The following is a 15,332-nucleotide window of genomic DNA, read 5'->3' as shown; positions in this document are numbered from 1 at the left end:
TTTCTCCAAGAGTGCTTTTGCACCCTTGAAGTGGGGTGAGAGCAGAGCAGCAGCCCTGCAAACCCACACAGGCCTCAACAAGCCCCTCTGCACAGCCACAGCCACAGCCACGCGGAGTTCCCCTGCACCGATCTGAGAGTGACGGTCCCCAGGCCGCTGCTGGGTTTCTCCCACAAGGCTCCCAGCCCCAGGTGCAGGCCCCAGCTTTCACCCAGCTTTCACCCAGCACCTCGCCAAAACAACCAGAGAGGACACAGTCACACACCACTAATATTTATTTAGACTCTTATTAATAAAGAAGCTATTCATTATTATTCTGATCCAACCGAAGCTGTCCCTACTCGTTGCAGGGGGAACTGGACTAGATGACCTTTACAGGTCCTTTCCAAACCATTCTATACGACTCTATGAAATATCCTGAAGTAGGACAAGGAGATCTCTACAGGTACCACTAAGCTGCACTCTGAGGCAAAGACATTGCTCACCAGCTCAAAGTGTTTCTGCTCAGCCCAGAACCATTGACTGCATCACAAGCCAGCATAGCAAGGCTTGGGCACACAAGGACATGGCTTTGAAACTGTCCTGTGGCCATGAAGGCCTTCAGAAGAGCAAGCAGCTCTGCTGCTCTCTGCTACATGCTGCCTCAGCAGTCTGGCTCAAGGCATGCCCGCCCCCTGAGGCCCAGAAGCCTGCAGGAAATGAAAGGCTCAGCCCTTACAGTAGGCAAACAGCACACATGGCTCAGGAAGGACTCCACATTACCTTCTCTAGCCAGGCTGGGAGCTGTGGCCATGGCTCAAAAGCTAGCAGGAACAGGCGACATGCTGGATCTGTCACAGCAGCAGGAAGGACCACTCCTGTGAGGGCATTGAAGGTCAACTTGCTCCCTCACACCTGGAAATCAGGCAGCACTGCAGGATTAAGGGGCAGGGACATGGAACAGATGTTTGGGGCCACAATACAGACTAAGAAGTGCCTGTTCATCTCCAGCTGGGCAGTGAAGAAGCAGGGCAGCGGCCTCCACCACCAACTGCATCCAGTCAGACCAAGTACCGGCACCTCAGCCCAGCTTCCTCCAGCCTCCTGGCCACAGCCCATCCCCACAAGCCACCAGATGTGCTTTGGGCTGCAAGCCACATCAGCAGCCATAGCGAAGTTTTCAGAATTTCCTGTCCCATCTCAGATGGAGCCTGATACAAACCTAAAATGTCAGAATGATTCCTCCCTGGTAAACCCTCTGAGCTGCTGGCAATCAGGAGAGTATTCAGAAGGAATGCTCGGATAGATAATCTGCTAGTGCAGCTCTGTCCCTGCCCCATGGGGCGCCTGGTATCATCCCAAGGAGCAGGATGCAGCATTGGTCACATCTCGTTGGCATGGTGCTGCTGGATGAGAACTCTGTCAGGGTGTTCCACCCACTCCTGACCCTTGGCTTTCCACGGCACCAGCACTGCTGCTGGCAAAGGGTCACTCTGGGGTGGGTCTGGCTCAGAGCCTGCTGCTGCCGGAGGGTCAGAGGATGAGTTGCTGTTGAAAGATCTGGGACTGGGGTTGAGTGGACTCTGCCCCTCTTCCCATGACTGACTGAGGTTGCCCGACAGCAAGAGGTCCCCAGGCTCTGGGCTGAAGCCCTCCAGCTCTGTGCTGTGCTGCACATCAGGTGCTCCATGGTTCGGAAACTCGCGGATCTGCCGTGACAGCACTGTAAGAGAGGGAGAGCCAACCCTGTCACTTCCAGCCTCCCACCCTCCTGTGCTGAGTATGGAGCCACCACAGAGCCCAGAGAGAGGACAAACTGTTTAAGCACGACTTCCTCCTCCCATGGGAGGCGGGGAGAGGATGCTGCACAGCTGCCAGGCACAAGCACAGTTTGTGCTCCAAGGCGAACCGGATCTCCCCTGTCCTTGCACCGCCCCTGGCGAAGGGCCCTGCTTCCCGGCAGGCCTCTGCAACAGGGCTGAGAAAGAGTCCAGAGCTGGGGCAAGACAGCAACCCAAACCTAGTGGTCACCCCAGGCAAGGGGATGCTTAGCTGGAAGTGCCCCAGAGTTCAGGCTGTCTCCGGGGAAGCTGCTGTGCTCTGAAGGGCAGCACTTCACCTGGAGCCACACCTCAGCCCCAACCTGAGCACCTCAGCCCCAACTCAGGCACTCACCCTTGAGCTCCCGCTGTGGCTCTACGCTCCCAGGTGAGTGGATGCTGGGGGACAGAACGAGGCAGAAGGACAGAACCACGATCTGGAAACAGAAAGATCAGCACAGATCTCAGCAAAGGAGATGGACAGGCATCACTGGATGGAATAAACACCTCTCTCCCAAACTTGTGAGGACAGCAGAGACTCCTCCACAGGCACTGTGGCTTGAAGCCACTTACCATGGTGCAGGTTTTGCTTCTGGTAGTTTTGGGAGCTGACCGTCTCACCAAGGCCTGCAGTTTCTGCAACTGCCTGAGCAGTGACCTGCAGGAGAGCAGGAAATGCAGGCTAGCACAGCAGCTGAACCGAGAGCTGCACACTTCCCTCCAGCCTCTGCAGCCAAAGACAAGCCACAGTCCCAAGAAGAAGAACAGCCCTCCCCACCACATCTCCTGCCAAACCCAACAAGACAAACTCACGTGTTCTGCTTCTGCAGCTGCTGCACCTTCTTCTCCAGTTCATGGTTTTCAGCTGTGCAGGCTGCCACCCTTCCAGAAAGGACAAGCAGAGTGGGGGAAAAACAGAGATTCTGTTGGTCAACAGCAGAGACTTCACATCAGTCACCACCTCTGAGTAGCTGGGGCAGACAAAACTGGTCCTGGGGTCTACCTGGTATCACCTACAGCAAAGCCCAGAGAGCACCTTCTCACGTTTCTTCTCCTCCATGCCAGCTTGAAAGTCCCTGGGCACCAGGCCCTTCCCTTACTGGCCTTGAAGGTCTCAGGCACACAGCCAGCTCTGTGTTGCTGACAGCCCTATCACAGAGCAGGGGAACATAACAGCACAGAGTGCACCGTCCACAAAATCAAGCAATTAGAAAGTCCTAAGGGGGACCTTGGGAGTAGAGTTTCTGCTGGACAGCAAGGCTCAGGAACTCCCTGCTCAGGGACACATCTACCATTGCCTGTTTCCTGCCATGACTAAGGGAGAGACTCATATTCCTCTATAGCATTTTTGAATCTATGTTATGATCATTATATTAATACACAGAACGTCTATTAAGATCTGATCCAATCTGCAGAGGGCCTGGGTGGCTAGAAATTGTAAGCTAAGTAAGATGTATCAGAATGCAGGTGATTAGAAACTGTAAGTTAAGTTGTATGATAAATCCTGTATTACACTGCTTAGAGATTGTACTACATTGATTCTGCTTGTAGAACAACCATGCCATTCTAATCACAAATCCTGTGCTATACCCATCATAACATGAATCAAAAACTCAGTTTTGATTGAAAGTACAATTTAGTGCCATCATCATTCTGCCAAGGATCCCTAAAAGAACATATGGGTCCCTCAAGTGCTGGATGACACTGCCGTGTGACCATACCTGTTTTCCAGGCCATCCACATAGATCTTCCTCCTGCGACGACTATCCTGAGCTGCCTGCTTGTTCCGGATCTTACGACGCACCTTCCTCAGAACTCGCTCTTCAGCCTGCAAGCAGCATCTCATTAACAGCAATCCCAGGGTGTTGGCAATCCCACCCTCCCACACCCCACACACATCTCAGTGCCCAGCCTGAGTGCTTGTGTCCTCTGTCCTTCCCGTAACACTGAATAAGCTGCAAGGAAAACTCTGGCCTGCTGATGCAGCCAGCAGTGTCCATGGCATAGCAAAAGTAAAGCATATCTAAGGGAAATGAAAAGCATACAGCTCACAAGCCACTAGGCAAGCAGGAAAAAATAGCTGGAGGCACTTGTGGTGTAACTGCCTCCTGCAAGCAGCCATGAGCAGGGAGACTGACAGCAGCCAGAAGCTGCTGTGCACATGGATGACACCCAGACTCCAAAGGAGGAAAAGGACACCAAGCTCGGATGAACACTGCCGTGAACCTGGACAACACCTGGACAACAGTATTCCCATCAAGGCACCGTCCTGTAGTTTCCAACACCTGCCACTACCTGACACATTTAAGTGGTCTAAGTCTGTTTGGTTCCAGTGAGGACTCACTTTGGTTAGTGGCAGACAGGTTGGTAACGTAACACCTTCTTTCTCCAGGAGCTGCTTCTCCTCCTCTGTCAGGACCAGCTCTGGGAAGTCAGACTAGAAAACAGCAAAAATAAGCTTACTGAGAATGCAAATACATTCATTCATGGTTTTCAGCTGGAATACAAGGAGTCCACCCAGGGCCCGAGAGGGCATGCAGCAAACACAGAGAACTGGAATCAGCTCTCCCAAGGCAGAGTCATGCTTTCCCTCAGAGATATCCCTCACAGAAGCCAAGTCAGAGGAGAAGGGGAGATGTGAGCAGAAGCAAAGGCTGGGGTCCACAGGCATGGGAGTCAGTACCTGCACAATGGCTCCAGGCACAAACTGGGATTCATCTTCCACAGCAACAGCAATGGGGGAACTGCTGCTCTCTTCAAGTGTCTTGCTTGTGCCTTCCAAACCCACCCATGCCCCTGGGGAAGGAAAGATGAGTCAAATGCCAGGCCTCAGTGAGGCAAGCACTTGAGCAGCCAGCTTTGAGAAGCATGAAACAGCAATTTTACAGCAGCAGAAAGCCTCTACTCTTGGCTCTCTCCATCAATTGCCTGACAACCACCAAAATAAACCAATATGGGGCTGCTTTTCTCTTTTCTGCCTGTAGCCAGGGCAAACAGAGTCCATACACATCACTCACCCAGCTCAATGGTGACATCTCCTACTGCCATGTCAGACCTCACACTTTCCAGCACAGGCCAGTCCTGGTGGAGGGAGTAGTTGTGGTCAACCTGCACAATGTCTCGGCTGGCAAAATTGCTACCAAGGCAATGGGACAGATGCTGATCCTCAGAAATGCTGCTGTCACTGTTGGCAGGCAAATAACCGAGCCTGTCTGGTTCATCTTCTAAAGGGCTCAGCAGTGAGCTGATGAAGTCATCCATCTCCTTGTCCAGGAGCTGCGGAGGAACAGCTTTTACTCAGCAGAGAGACAAACCTCCTAAACCTCAGCTCATCATCAATTCCTCACAAAGAACTTACCTCAGGCATTGGCAGGCCCCAGTCTTCCAGCAGACCGTTCTGCTCCTCTGGGATTTCAGGGCAGGGAGCATTGTCCTTCAGGAGAAAGTCAAGCAGATCCACATCTGCCAGGGCATCCATTTCCTCTGGGCACGACATCTGAGCAGGACACCCAAAGTGAGCACAGGCACAAGGGGAGACAGCAGCCTTGCTTTAAGATGTCCCTCAGACCCTACAGACAAAGCATCCCCTTGCAATGTCAACAGCAGGGACAGCCACTTCACAACTACTTCCCCAGCAAGGCTATTACAGCACCACTGATGACAACAATACACTGTTTTCCCCACAAGGTTACTGTGACCCAGCCACAAGAGCCACGCTCCACCCAGAGCACAAAAGCTGCAGGAAGGAGAGGAAAAGTGAAACAATCCCAGACTTAATGGTGTGGAGAGCATGCAAGATCCTGCTGTTCCACAAAAGCCTGAAGGTGCCACCACTCCCTGGTGTGCAGCCAGCAGGGAGAACTTCCAGACACAGGAAAATTATTAAGAACAGTCATTGCTGAGGTTTTAACTAAAGGGATTCTGTTAATGATTAAACAATGATCAAATGATAAGTAATTGATGACTGAACAGAAATTAGATGGTAATCAAATGGTGATTAAGTGATCATTGAAGGGTAATTAATGAGTGATTCGACAAAGGCCCAAATGATGATTTAGTAATTCAGACAGCTGTCAAACACTGCACTATTTAACACACTTGTAATAAATGAGTGGATATCGTAATAAATAAGTAGCTGTATATATATAAATATCGTTAGTGCACAACAGAGCTTTAGGCTGAAAGTAAAATGCTCCTTACCTCGCTGTAGAGATCAGACACTGGTAAAGTGTCTCTCAGCCCTGAGGAGTGACCTGGAGAGCCGTCCCTGCTGCCAGGGGGGTCAGGGCCCGGCAGCACGAGAGCAGCAGAGCTCAGTGGCTCGGGGCAGCCACAGGTACTTCGAGGGCAGAGTGAGGGACTTGCAGTCGAACGCCGCCCTGGCGCTCGTGCACCTGTGTGGCTGCAGCAGCTTTAGCTTTGTCCGGTCCCAGCTTGGGCTGCTGCTGTTTTGTCCTGACAAGACATGGCCCAGGAGCCTCGGTCCCTGAGGAAATGCGGCCTCGCATGGCTCTCACCGGGATCAGCCCGGCCGGCTCGTGGGCGATGCCTGAGCCAAGGCACCGCTCAGGCTGTCAGAGCGCGGGTATCCATCACACCTCTCCATCAGCACTGCTAAGCTTTCACATCTAGCTGTCAAGTGCCACGGTCTTAAAAAAAAAAAAAAAAAAAACCAAAAAAAAAACCACAAAAAATAGAACACCACCAAAACCACCAGAAACCCCACCCAAAACCAGAGAGCCAGGGCACTCCCCAGCCACAGGGCTGCTGTGCCAGCTTACTGCGAGCACGGCTGCCAGCAGAAAGTGGCGCAGCAAGAGGAAGAGGAGCCGGGCAAACGAGGGCAATGCCAGGGCCCATCGCTTCCACAGGCTCGGAGGAGTCTCTCCCCAAGAAGCGTGCGCCGAGCAGGCAGCACGGGGAGAACGGGGGCAGGAGGAGCAGGTACGGCAGAAAGAAGGGTAACCACAGCGCAGGGGCAGCTCCCCACGCCGGGACACCCACCCGAGGAGAACCAAACAGCCCCTCTCAGCCCCGGCCACGAGCCGGACCCCAGACCCCCTGCTCCCCGGACCTCCTGGACCCGCGGAGCCGCGGACCCCCGGCCCCCGCTGCCCTCCCGCCCCTCACCTCAGCCCCGCCGCTTCTAACGCACCGCGGTGACGTCACCCCGCCTCCCGGCGGGCCCCGCGCGCACCGCCCCCGCCCCTCCCGCGCTGACGCCCCTATCGCTCATTGGTTGGGAGCGCGTCGGCGGCGGGAGCGCGCGCTGGCGGCGGGAGCGCGGGCGGCCGGGGAAGGGAGGGGAGAGGAGGGGATGGAAGAGGCGGCTTGAGGGGAGGGCGGTGGGCCCGGGGTCATGCGGGGCCTCGGAGGTGTCCCGGGTCGGGCGGGTGCCCGGGGGTGCCGTGTGAGCAGCGGGCGGAGCACGGCCCCGGTACCCGGGCGCGGAGGCGCCTCCCAGCCCCGGGGCGTCGGGCCGGGCCGCGCGGGTACGGAGCAGCGCTGTCCGCGGGAGCGGGATGCCTGCGGCTCGGCGTCCGGGCGGAGCGCAGCCCCGGGGCACCGTGCGGGGCCGTGCCGTGTCACCCGGCGGCGCGCCATGCCCCGGCGCATGCGCGGCGGGGGGGCGGGAAGCGGGCGGTGCCGCCCGCTCAGCTCCCCTCAGCGTCGCGGGGCCGCCGCGCTGCTCCTGCCCGCGCAAAGGTACGGGGACAGGGGACGGAGGACACATGGTGTCCCGGTAACCGGGGAGGGGGGGCCTCGGAGTGGGGTCCTGGGGACCTGTGGCGTCCTGGCTCTCGGGGGGCTGCCGGAAACGGATGTCCCGAGGACCCTGCCCCCGCACCCCGCCCGGTAAATGGCGGGGAGGCAGGGAGGGAGCAGCTTCCTAGTTACCGAGGCTTCCCTGCTCCAGGCAGAGCTTGTCCGCGGTGACCCGGGGGCTTACGGGGTTCACTCAGACTCTGGGGCGTGCCCAGATCGCCCCCGGGGCGGGCGGCACCCGCGCACCGACGCCCACCGGAGGCTCCGGGGCAGCACGGGCTGGCGCGGCCACGCTATCTCCGGCCACGTTATCCCCGGCCCTACCCTTGCCCTGCCCCACCGGGCCTGGGCCTGGAGTTTGCCCTGGCCAGGCCCGGGCCAGCATCCCCACCCTGGGGGGGCCCTGGCGACCGAGCTGGACAAGCCTGGCTGTGGCCACCGGCCCGTGGGGCAACCTTTGAGGCAGGCCAGGCGCAGCTTTTCGCCCGGCACGCCGTCCACCCTGCCGAGGCGTGGGGAAGAGCTAGTGGCAGGGGTGTCTGTGTGCTGCTGCGTGGTTTTGGGTGGGGACGCGAGGGGACACGCTTCCCATGGCCACACCGAAGCCAGGGAGGTCACCGCAGCAGTTCCCACCAGGACAGACAGCTGGCCATGTGCCCCCGGGATGGGGCGCTGGGGTGGTTCCCATGCAAGGCGGGACTGGCCCCCATCGGGGAAGGCCTGGGTCCCACCATGTCCCGGCCGAAGCAACTAACTAAGCAGGGGGAAACCCTACCCCATTCTCTGCCTGTTCCCTGCCGGATCCTGCTCGAGCCCCTGCAAGCTCCCCATCCCTTTGAATCTGCCGGCAGGATGTCTACATGCTTCTGCCGTGGCTTCATCGCTGGCTGTTCGACCCATATTTGGTAGCAATAATTGTTTACTCCTTTCTCTCCCCGAGCCTCGCTGCTGAGAGGGGGAGGGCACATATTTTTGGGATCTCTAGTTTTGCCAAAACCTGCGAGTTGCCCAGTAAAGGGTCCAGACCACCTGCCTCCCCCCAGGCCATGGGGGAAGCCCCCCAGGTGCTAAATGAGCTTGTGATGATGCATGGGGAGCATCAGTCAAACACTCAGCTTGCTTGCTGAATGGCAGTGGCAGGCATTTGGTGCTTCCCAAAGTGACACATCCCAGCAGATTTGGGGAAGGGTGGAGTGGGAAGGGTGAGGAAAAGGGAGGAGGGTCCTGTGGGGCACCCTTCTGTTCAGAACTGAGCTTTGCTGGCTGCTGGATGAAATGACCCCAAAGCACAGCCATGCTCTCTTCTTTCTTTCACCTTTCTGCCTGTCCAGCAGCACGGTGCTGGGCAAGTTGCTTGTTGTGGAAAGTGTGGGTGCCTGGATCAGGGCACCCAGTGCTCTCCAGAGGTCATGAGAGCATCCACCACACCTCAACCCCTGCTTTTGGGGTCCTGTGCCAGAGGGCCAGCTTGCTAAGGACGCAGGAGGGATTGCGGCTGGAGTCTCGCTTGCCCCCATGCCTGCCTTCATCATGGGCAGTCTGGAGGTGCCATGATTTGTGCTCCATACCTTTGGAGGTCAGGGGATGCTGAGCAGGAGCAGACAGGATGTGGGGTATGTGCGAAATGTGGGCAGTTAATGGCCGGAGCTGTTTCAGCTCAGTGTGTGTGAACTACACAGACTGCGGCTGTGATCCTCCAGCCCAGCTGCCTGGCCCCTACCCACTTCCCACACAGAGCAGGGCTGCCCTCCCTGCAGGGGTGAGAGGATGCTACTGTCCTAGCCATGGGTAATAGCTGAGTGGTCACAGCAGTGCTATGTCTGTCCTTGACAGCCACTCATGCTCCCCAGGAGCAAGCTCAGCCTCAGCTGGAAGAAACTGTCCTCCCATCCGACGTGGACATGCAGCTGGGAAAGAGGAACTGGGCTCGGCAGCGTGTGACACTAAACCAGCTGGGGCTGCTGGCTCAGCCTTCCCATTGGTGCAGGGCTGAGCCACGTCGGCCTCAGTGCCTGCTGTGGCTGCGTATACTGGTCCCATACTGGAGAATGCAGGAGAACCCAGCCAGAGCCTAGTCTGGCTTCTCACCAGCTTAATTTTTCTCCCAGTTGATGGTGCTGGAGTGCAGATGCTGACATGCCAGCCAAGCCACTGCTGCAGGCGTCACATTTTGGTGGCCTGGTATCTTCCTGGCTGTGCCAGTGGCTGTACTGACTGGGCCGTGCCTGTGGAAAACCCCAGCACTTGGGCAGTTTGCAGCTGATAAAGCTTCCTGCAGCCAGCTCCTGGTCTGCAGTGGGGCCTTTCCCAGGTGAAGTTTGGTATTGCCATAAAAAAAAAAGGAAAAAACCAAATCTTACTACCAAACCTCTTTCAGAGTATCCCTTAAGAGAGAGCATAATAAAAATGGCAAAACTGTTGCATCTGAAGATTTGCAGCTTGTTCTGGAAACTTGCCACAAGTGTTCCAGCTGTCCTCAGTTGAATTTTGGTGGGTTTTTTTTGTCTTTTAAGACACAAGCCCTCCCCTGTAACCGTTATTGCAGCAGTGAACTCGTCTGACACAAATATAGCAGTTACATCACCTGACTGAAGACTCACTGTCAGTTGTCCCCGGCAATGACATGGTGGTTCCTTGGGCCACACGGTGCTGGCTGCCTGCAGCCCTGCCTGCGCTGTCCCTGCCCTCAGGCACAACGTGGAGGCCTCCACCACCATCTCTGTTTAGCTCACCTTACATGAGCTGAGATGGAGGAAGCCACAACAGCTCCTGGAGGAAGTGGTGGGACCCCATCAAGGTTACCCCCTGCCCCCTCATCATCTTGGGATTGGCTCAGAAACATGCCCATGGTTCAAAAAAGGTTGCACACAGCTTGCTATAAAATGCAGAAGTGTGTTAATCCGGCTGCTCCAGTGCCTTATCTGACTTTGCATACCGACAACGTGATTGAGAATAGGTTTGACTGAGAATAGGTTTGCTTTCTCTGGAAGTGAGCCAGCAAAAATTTGGTGTGTGTTCATCGAGACTTCGTTTGTTTGGGTTTTTTGGTTTTTTTTTTCTTTCTAGGGGGACAGCTTGAGTTTCATTGTCCTTTTCCTTTTTCTGGTTTGCACTGCCAGGCTCCCAAGCTGTCTCATCTGTTGCATCTAGTCCACCTTTTCCCTCTCCACATGGTTCCTGGGGGGAAGGGTCTGTAGGAGCTGAGCCCTGCATTGGTGCCCTCGCACCAGGCAACAGAATTGCAAACCTCGTGTTCTGCTAATAAACTTCACTCCGATTTGAGGAGGCGTAGTTTTGCAGCAGAGGGCATTTCTGCTCTAGACCCTGCTGTCAGCAAAGTTCAGCTGCTGGAGCCTGGACTTTTTTCATGGAATATGGCAGTTGAAGTGAGCCATCTCCCTTTTCCTTGAGGTCCTCCTTGATGTCATCAGCATCTTCCCTGCTGAGCTCTGTCATTTTTCTAAGTGTTTGGGAGTGGGAAGGCTTGAGCAGTCATCTTCTTGTGGGGTCTTGGGAAGCATAGCGACCCCTGTGAAGGGTGTGTTGAGGAGTGCCTCTGGTTCAGTGCCTGGTTTTGGGTGGCTTTGTGAGGGCAAGAAGAGGATGCAGAAATGGTGGCAGATGTCCTGGCTCCTCTCACTTCCTCTCTACTGTCTGACATCCTCCACTCCCCTTGCTCCATGGTCTCTGACCTTGTCCTGTCAGTGGCATGTTCTCCTTTTCCTGCAGAGGGATGGAAAGCAGCTTTATACTCAACTTGAGAATATTTTTAGATGTAGAGAAGTTGGCCTGGTGACCGCAGCAGCCCGCCCTACATATAAAATACTTGGAAAACCCTTTCCATGGCAGAGTGCTCCTCATTCGTTCAGCTCCACAGCTTTGCTGGTGCTTCCAGATAGATGGCAGCGGGTGCCTCTGCCACCTCCTTACCTCTGCCGATGGGCTTCCTCGCTCCGGAGCTGAAGTGCATTTCATTCCTCAGCAGCAGAGACAGTGGGGGCCATGGGCCTCTGCAGAAACATTGCAGAACGGCTCAGGAATGCAGAGCTGGAGCCGCTCCATGTGCTGGCGGAGGCGGCATGCTCCTTGGTCCCTGCCTCCCACCCCGCACCACCAGCATGGCTTTCTGGCTCTGCAGAAGCAGGGCCCCTGCCCTCTGACTTGCTCCTGGACAAAACTGACCCAGATCCTGCCCCTAGGCTGCTCAGGTCTGTGTTTGGGAACAGCCTGCACTGGTGTACCCCCTCCCAGGGGGACCAGAGCTGGCCGCGCCAGGCAGGGATGCACAGACTCACCATGTGCTGCTGCAGTGCGAGGAAGGCTGCCAGCACATTTTAACCAAGAACCTTCTCAGGTCAGGCTGAGGATGCAAGATCAGCTTTCCCTGGCAGCCATAATAGGAAGCCTGGTAGGAGCAAGTCAGTCTAGAAGAGAATAAGCACATGTGCATCCCACCAGTGCTCTTGTATCCTCCCATCACTGGAGTTTAAGGACAAGGCAGCCTGGGTCAGCAGAACAGGGAACTCCCTTCACATGAGCAGGCTCTCAGGGAGAGGAAAAGGCATGTCACTGCTGGAGAGCATTGGGTTGGGGCCAGGCAGCGATAGGGAATGCTGAGAAGGGCATGGAGCAGTGGGGCAGGAGCAAAGGACTCGGTGTAGGGACCCTGAGGCGTTTGGCAACCTGGGAAAGCACTGAAAGCTGTTGCACAAAGCTGTTGCTTTGTTTGGGTTTACCCAAAAGGAAGGACTCTTACAAACTGTATCAGGCAAGCGGGGCACTTATGTACAACCTCTTTTTACTTTTGTTACTTCTTTCAGCTTTTATTCTGCAATACAAACATTGCAGTTCTGATTAGGTGTTATTAAAGTTGGTGTTTTGGAGCCCTGTTGAGGGGCACTTGCTCTGAAGGTGCTCTATGCAATCCTTTAAGCCTGAACTCTGCAACTACCTGAAAGGAGGTTGTAGTGAGATGGGGGCCAGTCTCTTCTGCCATGCCTACCGTGAGAGGACAAGAGGAAATGGCCTTAAATTGAGACAGGGGAGGTTCAGGTTAGGTATTAGAAAAAAATTTTTCCCTATTAAGGTGATCAGACGTTGGCATAGATTGCCCAGGGAGGTGGTGGAGTCACCATACCTGGAGGCGTTTAAGAGGCATCTTGATCTGCTGCTGGGCGATACGATCTAGTGATTTAGGGGTTACTGTGGTAGTGCTACGTGGGTGGTCAGACTGGGTGATCTTCCAACCCTGATGATTCTGTGATTCTATTCTGCGATGCTGATCCTTCAAACTGGACCCAGCTTGAGTCCTTTTTCAGATGGCATGGTGTGGCCCTTGTATGTCCAAGCAGTGAGACCTGCCACAGGTGGTCCCTTGCCCTCCTGTGCATCATCCTGTGCCCTGGGTTGGTGCAGTATCTGCTGCCATAGACCCTGATCTCATGAGCACTCCTTGGGTGTGAGTGGTGCTTTCCCCAAGTAATTGTATTTAACGTGTGAATTCAATGCCTGGTGCCCTTATCTTGCCTCCCTGTGCAGCTTCAGGCTTTTCCGTCCCTCTGTGCTCAGGCTGCCAGCTCAGCACCGTCTGCTGGTGACATGAGGGGTCCTGATAGCTGGGGCAGGGCCGTGCCAGCTCTGGGTCAAAGCTTGGTTTTCCTCTTGTGGCTTCTGTGTCATGACGGGTTTAATTATAACCTCTTCCATCATGCTCTCACAGCTTATCTAGTGTGCTCCCTCATGCTCATTTCCTCTCTGCAGTATCTCTGTTGGGTACCAGCTGCTGTCACTCGCACAGGCAAGTAAAATTGTCTTTGGGGCCTTAGGACAAGGAGGTAAGGGTCCCGGTGCTGCTCTGAGGTCCCAGGACCTCTCACAGGCTCACCAGCACAGAATGCAGCCCTTGCTTGCCATTGGAAGCCGAGTCCCAGCTTTCAGGTGCTGCTGGAGGAGGAAGGAGGACCGTGCGCACCGGTGGGGTCAGAAGAAAGAGCTCACCCATCTGTCTCCTCTGGCAGGTGACGCAGGAGTGGGGACAGCCCAGCCGCCACCATGGTTGCCCTCTCGCTGAAGATCAGCATCGGCAATGTGGTGAAGACGATGCAGTTTGAGCCCTCCACCATGGTGTATGACGCCTGCCGGATGATCCGTGAGCGGGTGCCAGAGGCACAGATAGGACAGTGTAAGTCCATGGTGGGACTGGCTGCTGTGCCAGGGCTGCCTTGGCTTAGCTCCTGGTATTTCACTGGTCTCCCTTTTCTGTCTGTGTCTCTCTGGCACTTTCCCAGAGAAAGTGGTGGGGTGGGGGGACCAAGGTCCAAGTCCTCTTGTCCAGTTGAGGTGAGGGTCTGAGCTTCTCAGACTCCCTCCTCATCACCGCAGAAGAATGTTTGGGGGTTTGGAAGTTAGGAAACCACATTTGGAAGTGAAATACTCATTAAGCAATTTGAGTCCACTGCCCTTTCTGTCTCTGCTCCTCTGTCCTACTTGCATTCATCACCACTAGCCAGGTCTATGTGAGTTTAAACAGTTGCAGGGGTCGTAGTAAACATTAGTAAACCATTTGAGTTAATTTTTCCTTTCTTGGGATATATATAATCTCCACTGGGTCTGTCCTCACTGGCAGCTCTCTGCCAGACCCATGCTGGTGCTCCATTACCTTTCTAGGCTGCCTTAGCTCCAGTATTTTCTTGCTGCTGCTGGGCTCACAATTTATCCTATGGCTCATGAGCTCATGATGTGACTCACGCCCACGCGGATGTGGCCTGTCCCCATCATGGATGGGGGGTTGGAGCTCTGGGACGCTGTCTCAGGGGCTCTCCTGAGTCCCTGCAACCCCCAAAAGCGGCTGTGCCACAGAGGAGAGACAGCAAAGCGGAGGTCAAGAGTCGTGGGAAGAGGAGGGGGAGCGCAGCGACATCTGGGAGCAGCACATTCCTTAAGGTTGAAAGGAAATGCCTTCTCGTGCCGTGCCCGGCTGGTCAGCAGTCCAGCAGACCATGGCTTTCAGCTTCAGCGAGGGACTGGATGTCTTTGGATATGCAGGGCTATAGTGGTGTTGGATGGAGCATTGCATTTCCTGCTCCTGGGTGTGAGCCAGCCTGTTTATAAAAAAAGCAGCAAGGGGAAGGCCTTAAAGGGAACTTCTTATTCCTGCGTTCCTTTTCAGTTGCTCACAGCTTTTCTTTTCCTATGTGTTCCTTGCAGCTTTTACTTTTCTTTGCTGTCCTTACACACGGGCACTCGGGCTCCTTTTTTGAGCTGCCCTATGTTTTTGTCACCTTTGGGCTGGGGGAGCTTCAGTGTAAGTTTCCAGCTCTGCTCTTGCTCTGTCTCAGGAAGTGCCTATCCCCACCCAACCCGTGGATCTGGGGCAAGCTGCTCAGTTTTCAGTGCTGTGGATTTATCCTCTTGGAATTTGCTCTGAAAACAGTTTGGTTTTTTGTTTTTTTTTTTTTTTTTTACTTCAAAAATAAAATGGCAAGCTTTCATGATTTTTCTGCTCCCTGTTTAGTAGGATCCTAACGGCAGTGTTAGCCAGGCAGGCGCAGGGCGGCTCAGGAATTTGTCCCTCCCCAAAGAGAGCTGCCAACAAGATGACGAGTTATAAACATAGCCAACCAAGACAGCCTGCGGCGCAGGATTGTTGCAGAGGTGGAGAGGACCTTTCCAGGGCAAAGCCAGGCGTGGTCCTTGCCTCTTGCTACATGAAAATGGGCCTCTCCCTGTGGGTCCAAGCTGAGGAGCCACTGCCCAGGCTCCAGCAGC

The 15,332-nt window shown here is 55.1% G+C and overlaps 2 protein-coding genes across 4 annotated transcripts in view; one reads left to right on the top strand and one right to left on the bottom strand.

Moving 5' to 3' along the window:
- Positions 1-257: 257 nt before the first annotated feature.
- CREB3 (cAMP responsive element binding protein 3) lies at positions 258-7,029 on the bottom strand. Its single transcript, XM_032095164.1, has 11 exons — positions 6,930-7,029; positions 6,000-6,448; positions 5,158-5,295; positions 4,817-5,075; positions 4,483-4,595; positions 4,144-4,236; positions 3,521-3,627; positions 2,613-2,681; positions 2,373-2,457; positions 2,155-2,236; positions 258-1,702 (listed from the first exon to the last, which is right to left on the bottom strand). Exons 3-11 carry the CDS (start codon positions 5,293-5,295, stop codon positions 1,362-1,364), a joined length of 1,287 nt encoding a protein of 428 aa, XP_031951055.1. The 5' UTR covers positions 6,000-6,448; positions 6,930-7,029; the 3' UTR covers positions 258-1,361.
- Positions 7,030-7,409: 380 nt separating this feature from the next.
- TLN1 (talin 1) overlaps positions 7,410-15,332 on the top strand; it is a 34,911-nt gene continuing 26,988 nt past the window's right edge. Inside the window, exons 1-2 of one of the 3 annotated variants that reach the window (XM_032095160.1) lie at positions 7,410-7,505; positions 13,583-13,746. In XM_032095160.1, the coding sequence (XP_031951051.1) occupies positions 13,617-13,746 (130 nt within the window). In that variant the 5' untranslated portion in view covers positions 7,410-7,505; positions 13,583-13,616. Of the gene's footprint in view, positions 7,506-13,579; positions 13,747-15,332 lie in introns of all 3 variants that reach the window. The other 2 variants (XM_032095162.1, XM_032095161.1) reach the window with 2 other exon arrangements.

Source organism: Corvus moneduloides, chromosome Z, assembly GCF_009650955.1.
Source record: "Corvus moneduloides isolate bCorMon1 chromosome Z, bCorMon1.pri, whole genome shotgun sequence".
Taxonomy (NCBI): domain Eukaryota; kingdom Metazoa; phylum Chordata; class Aves; order Passeriformes; family Corvidae; genus Corvus; species Corvus moneduloides.
This window is presented reverse-complemented; position numbering and strand designations above follow the sequence as displayed.

Bases quoted from the DNA above. Each gene is read 5' to 3' on its own strand.
- CREB3 (XM_032095164.1), bottom strand. From the start codon at position 5,295: ATGTCGTGCCCAGAGGAAATGGATGCCCTGGCAGATGTGGATCTGCTT. The intron at 4,596-4,816 runs GTGAGTGATGTG...TTCCTTCCCCAG, and splicing joins AGATGTCACCATTGAGCTGG to GGGCATGGGTGGGTTTGGAA. The intron at 4,237-4,482 runs GTACTGACTCCC...GCTGTTTTCTAG, and splicing joins TGCCTGGAGCCATTGTGCAG to TCTGACTTCCCAGAGCTGGT.